Raw genomic sequence first — 11,650 nt, forward strand, 5'->3', positions numbered from 1 at the left:
TAGAACCAAGTGTTTCTAAGAGGATTATCTGGGACTTGAAATACATTTTCCCATAGAAACAACATTACAGAGCAGCCCAGGATGTGGTTCTGGAGACCCAGGATCAAGTCCTGCACTGCGCTCCCTGCATGGAGCTTGCTTCTCCCTCTGCCTGTGTCTGTGCCTCTCTCTCTCTCTCTGTGTGTGCGTGTCTCTCATGAATAAATAAATAAATAAATAAATAAATAAATAAATAAATAAATCTTTAAAAAAAAAAAAACATCATATAGGTTAATTTGGCTCCTAAATCAGATTACAGCTACCTGTACAGCAATAAGTGTACAACTAATACTAATACAGAACCTAACCACCATATTTAATATGTCCGTAGGAAAATGCCTCCAAAATTACAAACTAGAAGGTCAAGCACATTTCTACAACCCTCTTGCTGCAGTCGTTCCAAATTTAAACTCCCCAGAAGCTAAACAAACAAACAAACAAACTCCCCAGAAGCTTGAGTCTAGTTGTTTGAGGAGGGGGTTTTGGAGGAAGTTTAGAAAAGAGAAACACTTACTGGTTAAAGGAAGGGAGATAGGGGTATTATCTTGATGGGCTACAGAATGTAAAGCAAGTATAAGGAAGACACAGACTCTCTCTCTATATGTGTATATACATTCTATGCGTACCTAGAATATAGCTGAAATTATAATCTAGATATTAATGTCTAACCTGTTTATTATAATGTTGAATTAAACTATTCATTAATAAAAATCTGACCTTATTTGTCACTATACATAAGATCTAAAACTTTTTAAAGATTTTATTTATTTATTCATGAGAGACACAGAAAGAGAAAGGCAGACACAGGCAGAGGGAGAAGCAGGCTCCACGCAGGGAGCCCGATGTGAGACTTGATCCTGGGACCCCAGAATCACACCCTGAGCTGAAGGCAGAGGCTTAACCGCTGAGCCACCCAGGCATCCCAAGATCTAAAACTTCTAACATGGGATCCCGGGGTAGCTCAGCGGTTTAGCGCCTGCCTTTGGCCCGGGGCATGATCCTGGAGACCTGGGATCGATCGAGTCCCACGTCGGGCTCCCAGGATGGAGCCTGCTTCTCCCTCTGCCTGTGTCTGTGACTGACTCTCTCTCTCTCTCTCAAGAATAAATAAATAAAAATCTTAAAAAAAAAACTCTTATTATTTTAATATTAAATATTTTGGGAAAATAAAGCAATCCCTTTTACTGCTATATTTAGGTAGAATGCAGTAAGTCAATAAGAGAATACAGTTGGATATTACAGCTAGAAAATAGTGAGTCCTTTTACAAACAAGTTACCAGATTTATAACTTGTAAAAGTCAACACGTTATTTTATTCCCTTATTGAATTTACATTCCTTCCACTTATTTTAGCTTTTAATTTCCTCCTGCCAGGGAGAAATGGTCTAACAAAATACCATTAGAGATAGCTTCCAGATCTACATATTTGAGAAAATTAATATTCCTAGCGTCTTTTTTTTAAGATTTTATTTATTTATTCCTGAGAGACAAACAGAGAGAGAGAGAGAGAGAGGCAGAGACACAGGCAGAAGGAGAAACAGGTTCTATGCAGGGAGCCTGATGTGGGACTTAACCCCTGGTCTCCAGGATCATGCCCTGGGCCAAAGGCAGGCTCTAAACCGCTGAGCCACCCAGGGATCCCCTATTCCTAGGGTCTTAACACAGGAATGCCCTCTTTCTTCTCTCTCTGGTCTTTTCTGAAAGCCTTGACCCTTGTCTTATTTCCATTGCCCCATTTTGTCACTCAGTATTAAAGCACTCTGCATGATGAAACACACCATGACTATATGGTGCTCCTGCAAAATTGAAAATAACATTTGAATGGAAAGCTAAGGCTATTATCTTGCAAAACTGCACCCCTCCCAAAAGACACTCTCTTCCCCCAAGAAGCTAAACAGAGGGTCACTATCATAAGGATTTCTGATCAGTGGCTTGAGATTTACAGTATATCTCCAATGCCCCTTGGCTGAGGTCTAGGTCAATTGTCATGGTCAGGTTCTCTCTGCTACTCCGCAGTTCTGTTGGCTGGGATTAACACTGCAGGGACTGCACTGTCAAAACATACCATCGAGTTTTTACTAAAAGAATATAAATTTTTTAAAGATTTTATTTATTTATTCATAGAGGGGGGTAGGCAGAGACACAAGCAGAGGGAGAAGCAGGCCCAACACGGGACTCGATTCTGGTTCTCCAGGATCATACCCCGGGCTGCAGGCAGTGCTAAACCGCTGCACCACCAGGGCTACCCAAAGAATATAATTTAGTTTTAACAGATATTATGCTTTTTAATTAAACTTCATTACTGGAACACCTCAGTAGCTCAGCGGTTGAGTGTCTGCCTTTGGCTCAGGGCGTAATCCCCGGCCCGGAAATTGAGTCCTACATCGGGCTCCCTGTGAAGAGCCTGCTTCTCCTGCCTATGTCTCTGCCTCTCTGTCTTTCTCTCTGTGTGTCTCTCATGAATAAATAAAATCTTTAAAAAACAAAAAACAAAACAAAAAAAAACTTCATTACTGAGATACTAAAATTTCATTATGATATAATCTCACCTATAACATTAAAAAATACAGTATATACAGTTGACCTTGGAACAACATGAGTTTGAACTATGTGGGTCCACGTTGTTTTGATACAGTACAGTATTATAAATGTATTCTCTCTTTTTTTAAGATTTTATTTATTTATTCATGAGAGACACAGAGAGAGGCAGAGATATAGGCAGAGGGAGAAGCACGCTCCCTCCTGGGAGCCTGATGTGGGACTCAATCTGAGGACCCCGGGATCATGACCTGAGCCAAAGGCAGGTGCTCCACCACTGAGCCACCCAGGCATCCCATAAATGTATTTTCTATTATGATTTTCTTAAAAATCATAATAGAAATCAAAAAAATTTTCTTTTTTCTAGCTTATTGTAAAAATACAGTACTTAATACATATAACATACAAAATATGTGCTAGTCAACTCTTTGTTATCGGAGGTAAGGATTCCAGTCAAGAACAGGCAATTAGTAGTTAAGTTTAGGTGAAAGTCAAAAGTTATACACGGATTTGCAACTGCATGGGGGGTCAGTTCCCCAATTCCACATTGTTCAAGGGTCAACTGTAACATATATATAATTTTTTGTTAAAAGAAATAAAATGCTGCACCAACAGCAAAGTTAAAAACAAGGTCCCAAAGTACTATGTTCTAATTTCATTACTAGGACACATTTCGAAGATACCAAAGTTTCACTAGAAACCATATACTTTTACGTACTCAACAGAATTTTTATAATCCTTAAGAACACAATGAAATTTTATATATCGCTTAAAAATATGCCCTGATGAGAATTCTTTGACCTTTCTTAGGTGAGTATTCCTATTTTTAAGCATGCAGAAATGCATTAAAAATATAAATGTTGGGATCCCTGGGTGGCGCAGCGGTTTGGCGCCTGCCTTTGGCCCAGGGCGCGATCCTGGAGACCCGGGATCGAATCCCACGTCAGGCTCCCGGTGCATGGAGCCTGCTTCTCCCTCTGCCTGTGTCTCTGCCTCTCTCTCTCTCTGTGACTATCATAAATAAATAAAAATTTAAAAAAAAAAAAAAAAAAAAAAAAAAATATAAATGTTTATAATAAAGTACTTTAAGAGAAGCTATTGAACTTGAATTTTTCATACCTGTTGGATAGTAAGCTTGGGAGTACTGCGCTGAGGGTGTGTAGTTATTATATTTTTGGGAGGAGCTGACCATTGTTTGAGGACCTTGCTGAACGTGTACAGATGTGGCACTTGGCTGCAGGGTATAGGTAACCTCAGTTGGAAACCTCTGCAGTACAGGAAATGGAACCCCTTTATCTGAAAAAGTGGGAGACGTTTCCACTTGTCCTGGGTGCATTCCAAGGGAGTTCTGCCATGTTCTAGGAGGAATCGGAGTCCGATCTAAACCTTTCAGAGGGAAAGTACTGTGGTTGTGGGATGAAGTCGATACATAGGAGTAAGGAGACAAACTATCTCTCCGGAATGACCGGTGGAATTGTCCAACAGCCACTGGTCCTGCATAAAAAAAGGAAGAGCATATTTACTAATTTTACATTAGACCACTGAATTAGTAAACCAAAAGTCACAAAATAAGAATATTTTGAATTCTCAGCCATTTTTAACACAACAGAAATTTAGTTCTGGTAAAAACAAGCTGAGAATCCAGAATACAACATTGCACACATACTGCTTTAAAAAGTAATCAAATAAACTTTGGCTTGTTTCTCAGTATTATTGTCATAAGAGACAAAGTAGCCAAACCCTAATACTAAATCAAATGTTAAGTCAAATTCAATATTCAAAGCCTTTTATAGATGATTCAGTCATATTACCTTTTTACCTCAAGTGATTGACCCAGATTTTTCCAACCTGTAAACTACTTCATAGAAGTTTTAGATATTCCAATCTTTCAAATCATTTAGAAATCTTAATAATAGGCACGAAAGTAGACACTCAACAATATACATTCAAGAAATAAGTATCGATCAAATAAGAACTATAATGCAAACCAAAAAGAAAGTTAATGTTCTTTACTCCCTTTAGAATTTTTTTTTTTATGATAATCTTTGCCGAAAAGTCAGGCTTGAAAACTTTGACTCAGTTCTTTTCTTCCTTTCCTAAACTAATCAAAATTTTCCATGGTCTTTTTTTCTTCAGAGTATCTCTAGTAGAGTCCCTTCCTATATATCAGTGACTCTCAAAGATGGACTTACATCTGAAATCACCTGGAGAGTTTGTTAAAAATCCACATACCCAGTCCTAGGGATTCTGATACTTGCTTTCTCTCACCTAGTAAAGTAGAAAGGAATTAAAAAGTGAAGGTGATGAAGAGAGAGAAAGGGCAATTCTATATAATGAGGAAAAAGAAAATATACACGTGGCAAACTGAACTTATTTTTCAGACTGTAATTCTTGAACATAAAGCTAAGCTAATTTATTCCCAGGAAGGGTGTTGTGTATTAAATTATGTGGTTCACAAATTCCTTTCAATTTATTTCATTAAATCAATCTATAAAACAGGGAAAGTCTAATTTATGTACTGCTCATCTGTTAAACTACATGGTAAAAGATGACACTCAAAGACCTACTTTACCAAATATTTAAATTGTAAGCCCATTCAATGTATTATGCATCTTTCATTCTATTTCTATGGTGTTTAATTTCCTCTAAAGAATAACGCAAGAGGTGGTATCTGTGTGGCTCAGTTGGTTAAGCATTTGACTCTTGATTCTGGCTCAGGTCATGATCTCAAGGTCATGAGATCAAGCCCCACCTCGGGCTCTGCACTGGGTGTGGAGCCTCCTTAAGCTTCTCTCTCCCTCTGCCCCTTAGGCTCTCTGTCTCTCTCTCTCTCTTTCTCGAAAAGAAAGGAAAGGAAAGGAAAGGAAAGGAAAGGAAAGGAAAGGAAAGGAAAGGAAAGGAAAGGAAAGGAAAGGAAGAAGGAAAGAAAAGAAAAAGAAACAAGAAAAAAAAATAAAGCATTAGGAGCACTCTTAACCACTTCTGGTTTGGCACTGTTTGAGTCAAGTCAATTTTCATAAAACACACTCTTAGAAATGATAAAATTTTTTAAAGGAATAAATTCTGGTTTGGCACTGTTTGAGTCAAGTCAATTTTCATAAAACACACTCTTAGAAATGATAAAATTTTTTAAAGGAATAAAGCAGGGCAGCTCTGGTGGCTCAGCGGTTTAGCGCCGCCTTCAGCCCAGGGTGTGATCCTGGAGACCCAGGATTGAGTCCCATGTCGGGCTCCCTGCATGGAGCCTGCTTCCCTCTCTGCCTGTGTCTCTGCCTCTCTCTCTCCCCGTGTCTCTCATGAATAAATAAATTAAATATTTTTTAAAAATAAAAAATAAAATAAAGGAATAAAGCATTAATGTCAAAAACAAGACAAATACATATATATATACAAACAAATCTAAAGCCCTGGAAATCAAGAGGTCTAAATCTAATGGAGAAAAACAATCTTAGTTCAGAAGACTGTATTCAAATCATATATACTCCCTAAAAACTGCGTTTCTTCTTTTCCTCTGAAGTACAAAAGATAGTTTTTATAGTATTTGACTAGCAATTCCATACATATACACACTTTGAACTACCAGTGCAATCTTTTAAGACCTAAAGAAATATTTTCTGCTCTTTAAAACAGATATTTCTGAAGTCTAAAACTACCCACCACTTGATTCTTCCTTGGATCCTTCACATGTTAAAACTACATACTGGTACACTGTGTAATAGCTAACCCTTCTTCTACCTTCTTTAGAGTTAAGCTATTAATGAATCTGCAGACTGTCAATAATTTAAGCAGCTACTTAAAGAATTCTCTTTGAATTCTCAAATTAAAATATAAATTCAACTTCTGTCACAATCTCTGAGTGACAGCCAAATATTTATAGATTTTTAGATGCTGCTAACATAAGAACACTGATAGCATTACAAGGGTATTCCTTTACATTTGTTTTTTAAAATTAAGAACTAGGGATCCCTGGGTGGCTCAGCGGTTTAGCACCTGCCTTTGGCCCAGGGCATGATCCTGAAGTCCCGGGATCAAGTCCTGCATCAGGCTCCCTGCATGGAGCCTGCTTCTCCTTCTGCCTGTGTCTCTGCCTCTCTCTGTGTCTCTCATGAATTAATAAATAAAATCTTTTTAAAAAATAAAATAAAGAACTAAAACATTTTCAGCTCTTATTGTTAAGGGTTATCTCATAGGGCTCTATTCTGATCAACTTCACAGACTATCACCTATATGTTTTCACAACATCTTTAGGATATATTTGGCAAAGTTTAAATCCATAATTGCAAGGCACAATGGATTTGTTTTTAAAAATCCTATTCCTTCTATATAAATCAATCTGAGGGGCGCCTGGGTGGCTCAGCGGTTGAGCGTCTGCCTTTGGCTCAGGTTGTGATCCAGGGTCCTAGGATCGATCGAGTTCCCCATCAAGCTTCCCAAGGGAGCCTACTTCTCCCTCAGCTTCTCCATCAGGTTTTCCAAGGGAGCCTACTTCTCCCTATGTCTCTGCTTTCTCTGTGTATCTCATGAAATAAAATCTTTAGAATGAATGAATGAATGAATGAATCTGAGCTAATCAATTCCCAGGAAAAAACCTGCATCTTGCCCAAAACTTGACTCTTGAGAGCTTGTTATCCCCAGGCTAAAACAGATTATGTACTATTGCTCAGACTTGTTACTTAGTTTAGAAAGTTTCAACAAATATTGTAAAATAAATTGCCACTTAAGAACAAAATAACAAAAGTGGACTTAAAAAAAAGGGAAAAACATGTGATCTTCATATTTCTTATCAAGTACATTCCTGAAAGGTGAACAAGACAGCTAGTTCAATGGATCTAGATAAGAGAAGTAGGTACTAAAACAAAGGATTCTATTATTAAAAAAAAAAAAGTATTCAAACCATAAGCTGAAGTAGAACACAGTAAACACAAGTGGAAACTAAGAAGCAGCAGTATAATCAGGTTTACTAATGAAAGATTCAAGTAGAATAAAAATTATATAAAGAGAAATAAAGAGCCAAGGGCTTAGAACATAGAATTAAAGCAAAGCTGGCCCAGTATTCTTGAACATAGAATTATATCCTGCCCACACCAGTAAGACAATTCCCTAGTGAACCAAGCCTATGGTGTAGACAATCCATAAATGACATACCTTCTGCACTAACTGACAGAACAGAAAAGAAAAGAAAAAAGTAAATACATGAAAACTACAATAATCTAGCTATATGTGGATTGGTGTATTACCAATACTGCAAAAGTATGAATTAAATTTACGTTATTCAACAAATAATCTTTAAAATGCTGACCAAATGAACTATAAGTGAAGAAAATCAGACCATAGGCAGCCCCTGTATTTCTTTAATTAAAATGGACTCTATGGGAGGTGCCTGTGTAGCTCAGTCTGCCTTCAGCTCTGGCCAGGATCTCTGGGGCCTGGGAGCTGCCAGCTGTCAGCTCAGCAGGGAATCTGCTTCTTCCTCTTCCTCTGCCACTCCCCCTGCTTGTGCTCTCTCTCAAATAAATAAAAATCTTTTAAATAAATAAAAATAAAATAGACTCTATCCTTAGAATACAACTCGGTTTAACATAGGTGAGGAGAAAGAAAGTCGGAGAAATGAAAAAAGTGAGCAAGACCTTATTTTTATGTATTCACATATATATGTTTCTCTGAAGTGGTTATCCTATTTCTCCCAAGAACACACTTCCCAGTCTTTTCTCCTTATGCCCACCAGATACACAACCTGAAAAACAAATATCCATGTCAGAGATTCTGCCAAATGGATGCCATGTTATTATCTCCATTGCCTTTCCCCATTTAATTCCCCACCAAAATCAATGGCCATCACATGGAAGTAGCTTAATATTCCTTTAGAATTCCTTTAGAACATTCCTATGCCACTGCTATTTTTCCAAGTTGTTGCTAGAACTCTAACCTAATCCCTTATCTTCTAAACTCCACAGACACACAAGCTTATGATCTCTTATCTTCTAAATTCCAAATGAACAAAATGCTTCCTCATTCATAACCCTGGGCCTCGGTTAAACTGAACAAAGCGTTACTTTTATTTGTATATTTTTAAAGTTTCCCATATCTGAAAAATAATCCTTACATATTATGTTAAATCCAAATTAACATGGTGAAAATGTTTCTACTGAAGGCAAAGAATGAATTCTCATTATTATATCCAGTTGCTGTCTTGGAATACTGCCTCATATCATGGGCTCTAAACAGAGGGAAGGAATGTGGCCACCCTCACCTTCCTGGAAGAGTTCGGGGAAGAGCATCAGTAATCAAGTTTGTAAAACAATTTTCTATCACAGAGAATTTTTGAGCTTTTAGTAAATACGCATTCATACAAAGTTATTTCAATACTGAAAAGTGTAGAGTGAAAGATTCAAAGACTGCAAATGTGAACTTTCTACAATTCTCTTAAACTACACTTGACAGTAATGAGAACCATTTTTGCCTAGTGTTTGCCTAACCATAACACCTTAGGTAAACATCGGCTCTAATTAGTTACAATGAAAGAAACGTTTAGCCAGTTCATTGTAAGCACGAACGATATCTTATAAACAATTAAATATATTACTATGTTTTCACTCTTAGGATACGTAAACAATGTCGGCCTTTCCATACATTCCTTGGAACCTACCAGTACTGTCAAGGACATCTCTAATAAGATTTCTCGGATGTGTCAGTGAGTCATGTGTCAGGAGGATGGCCTGTCTCTTCAAGGACATGCTTCCACTCAAGGTGGTTGGTAGACACGTCCTAAGTTTTCCTGGCCGTGACTTGGTTCCTTCCCACCTTGGCCGTCATACTCTTACCCTCTACTGTAACTCTGCTTCATTTCCCATTAGTGCAAAGGAGACCCTTTTTCCCAACCTAATGCTTCGACAAAGGGCTACTTATTCATTCTAGATGTTCAAGGTAAGGCCGGGGTCTCGGGAAAGTAAGTGGTTATGGAGGCTTGGAGTTCAGGAGGGGCCGGGAACAGCAGAAAGCCTTCAGCAGAGGTCCCTTCGGCCACCAGCGGACAAGTAACCAGAAGGGGCCGGAAGCCCACGGCCTCTTTCCCGGGGCGGTAGTGGCGGGAAGCGGGGTGCTGGAAACCGCGGAGGTGCCGTGGCCTACCTCTCGGGAAGCACGGCAGCAAGGGGCTGGCTGTGCGAGATGCCCTCCGAGGTGGCGGTTGCTCCCTGACGCCCCATGTGCCCCTGCCACAGGTAAGGAGGACTCACCGTGCGGCTCGGGCCGGGGCCCCGCGGGCGGCGGTGGCTCCTGGTGCTGCAGCGGGGAGGTGGAGGCGGAGGCGGAGGCGGAGGCCGAGGCCGAGGCCGACGTGATGAGGAGCCTCTGGAAGCGGTTGGGCGGCCGGCAGGGCACCTCCAGGCCGGCCGCCAGCTTGGCCTTGTTGGCGCTGGTGAGCCTCTTGAGGTGTACGAGCAGCTGTGGCTGGTCGCGGCGGAAGTGCGGGCTGTGGAAGTGGTGGAGCGGCCCGTCGCCAGCCGGCCCACCGCCCCCTGGTCCCGGCCCGGGCCCCGCCGCGCCCGGCCCGCCCAGCACCACCTTGCGGAAGCCGTAGAGGTTGAGCTGGCGGATGAAGCTGGTGAAGTTGGTGGTCTTGAAGAGCTCGGGCTCGGCCCCGGCCCCGGCACCCCCAACGCCGCCCCCGCCGCCGCCGCCGCCCCCGCCGCCGCCGCCCCCCGCCCCTGCCCCGGGCGGGCTGAGCAGCTCGGCCTCGAAGAGCGGCTGGTCGATGAGCAGCCCCTCGCCACGACCGTCCCAGCGGATCGAGCGGTACCGGGGACTGTTCACCAACCGCCACAGCTTGGCGGGGAAGTTGTTGGGATTGATGGGGGTGGAGAGCAGCGCCTCCTCCATCGCCCCCACCCGGGCTCTGGGCCTCGCCCCGCCAAGCCTGGCTCTCCCACCCCGTTCTCGATCCCCCCCTCCCCCTTCGCCAGGCCTTCGCTGCGCCCTGCCCCCTCCGGCCTGTGCCCGGCCGCCGCGGACCCTGGGACCGTTGGCGCACGAGCGCCCCGCCGCGCCTTGCAGCGCGGCCAATGGGGCCTCGAGTTCTCGCCGCGCGGCCGGACGCGGCACGAGCCGGCCCGCCCCCTGGACGCCGCGCCGCAGGGCACGCCCGACGCCGCGTCGAGCCCCGCCGCGTGCAGCAGCGTGAGGCGCTGCCGCGGCCGCTCGCCTTCCCTCGCCGCCGTCCCCAAACCGCCGGGCTTGGGAGGAGCCGCTGCCCTCCACGTCGCGTTCAGTCCTGCGAAGAGATAAGCCCGATTATCCGGCCAGGAATACCAAGACTCCTGTTTATCACTTCAGCCAGCGTGTGGGGGATTTAGAATTCCCAAAGTGTGCACTTCGCGATTCAAAGTTGGCCATTCTGGAGAACAAAGGGCCCAACTCTCTAATCTGAGTAGCTATAAACTAAGTGTAAACTAACAGTTAAACTGTTTGTTTCTCCAAAATAAAAATGGCGATGGGGCTATGGTATCCTCCGGAAACAAATTCACCTTTTACATAGTAACATTTTATGTGTTTTTAAATAGACCCTCTTAGGGCAATAATTTGGCTCAGTACAGGTTTACTCGAGGCAGGATGAGAACGGAGAGGCCTATGAGGAGGGAATCCGAAGACTGAATACAATCCTGTGTGCCTGGTCAACCAGCTGGTGCCACCTTAGACATTAAACAGAAACAAACCTCACATGAGATGGGACAGAATTCTATAGTATCCATAAGGATAAACCCCTGTCCGATCAATAAATAATGTAGCAGGAGCTGTTAAAAATGAAAGAGGGGCAGCCCCAGTGGCTCAGCGGTTTAACGCTGCCTTTGGCCCAGGGCCTGATCCTGGAGACCTGGGATCGAGTCCCACGTCGGGTTCCCTGCATGGAGCCTGCTTCTCCCTCTGCCTGTGTCTCTGCTTCACTCTCTGTCTCTCATAAATAAAAAAATAATTTTTTAAAATGGAAAGGGCTGGGAGGAAGGAGTACGTTTTAATCAAAGAAAAATGATTAAGTTTTCTTAGAAATTAAAATGAATAAAAAGACCCAACAAAGCAGC

At 42.3% G+C, this 11,650-nt stretch overlaps 1 protein-coding gene across 1 annotated transcript in view; it reads right to left on the reverse strand.

Annotated features, from left to right (window-relative positions):
* The window catches only part of HSF5 (heat shock transcription factor 5), a 44,013-nt gene extending 33,499 nt beyond the window's left edge, over nucleotides 1-10,514 (reverse strand). The window contains exons 1-2 of the mRNA XM_025440323.3: nucleotides 9,812-10,514; nucleotides 3,696-4,070 (exon numbers count right to left, since the gene is read on the reverse strand). Of these exons, the coding sequence (XP_025296108.3) occupies nucleotides 3,696-4,070; nucleotides 9,812-10,454 (1,018 nt within the window). The 5' untranslated portion in view covers nucleotides 10,455-10,514. The remainder of the gene's footprint in view (nucleotides 1-3,695; nucleotides 4,071-9,811) is intronic.
* Nucleotides 10,515-11,650: the final 1,136 nt, after the last annotated feature.

This window comes from Canis lupus, chromosome 9 (genome assembly GCF_003254725.2).
Source record: "Canis lupus dingo isolate Sandy chromosome 9, ASM325472v2, whole genome shotgun sequence".
Lineage (NCBI taxonomy): Eukaryota > Metazoa > Chordata > Mammalia > Carnivora > Canidae > Canis > Canis lupus.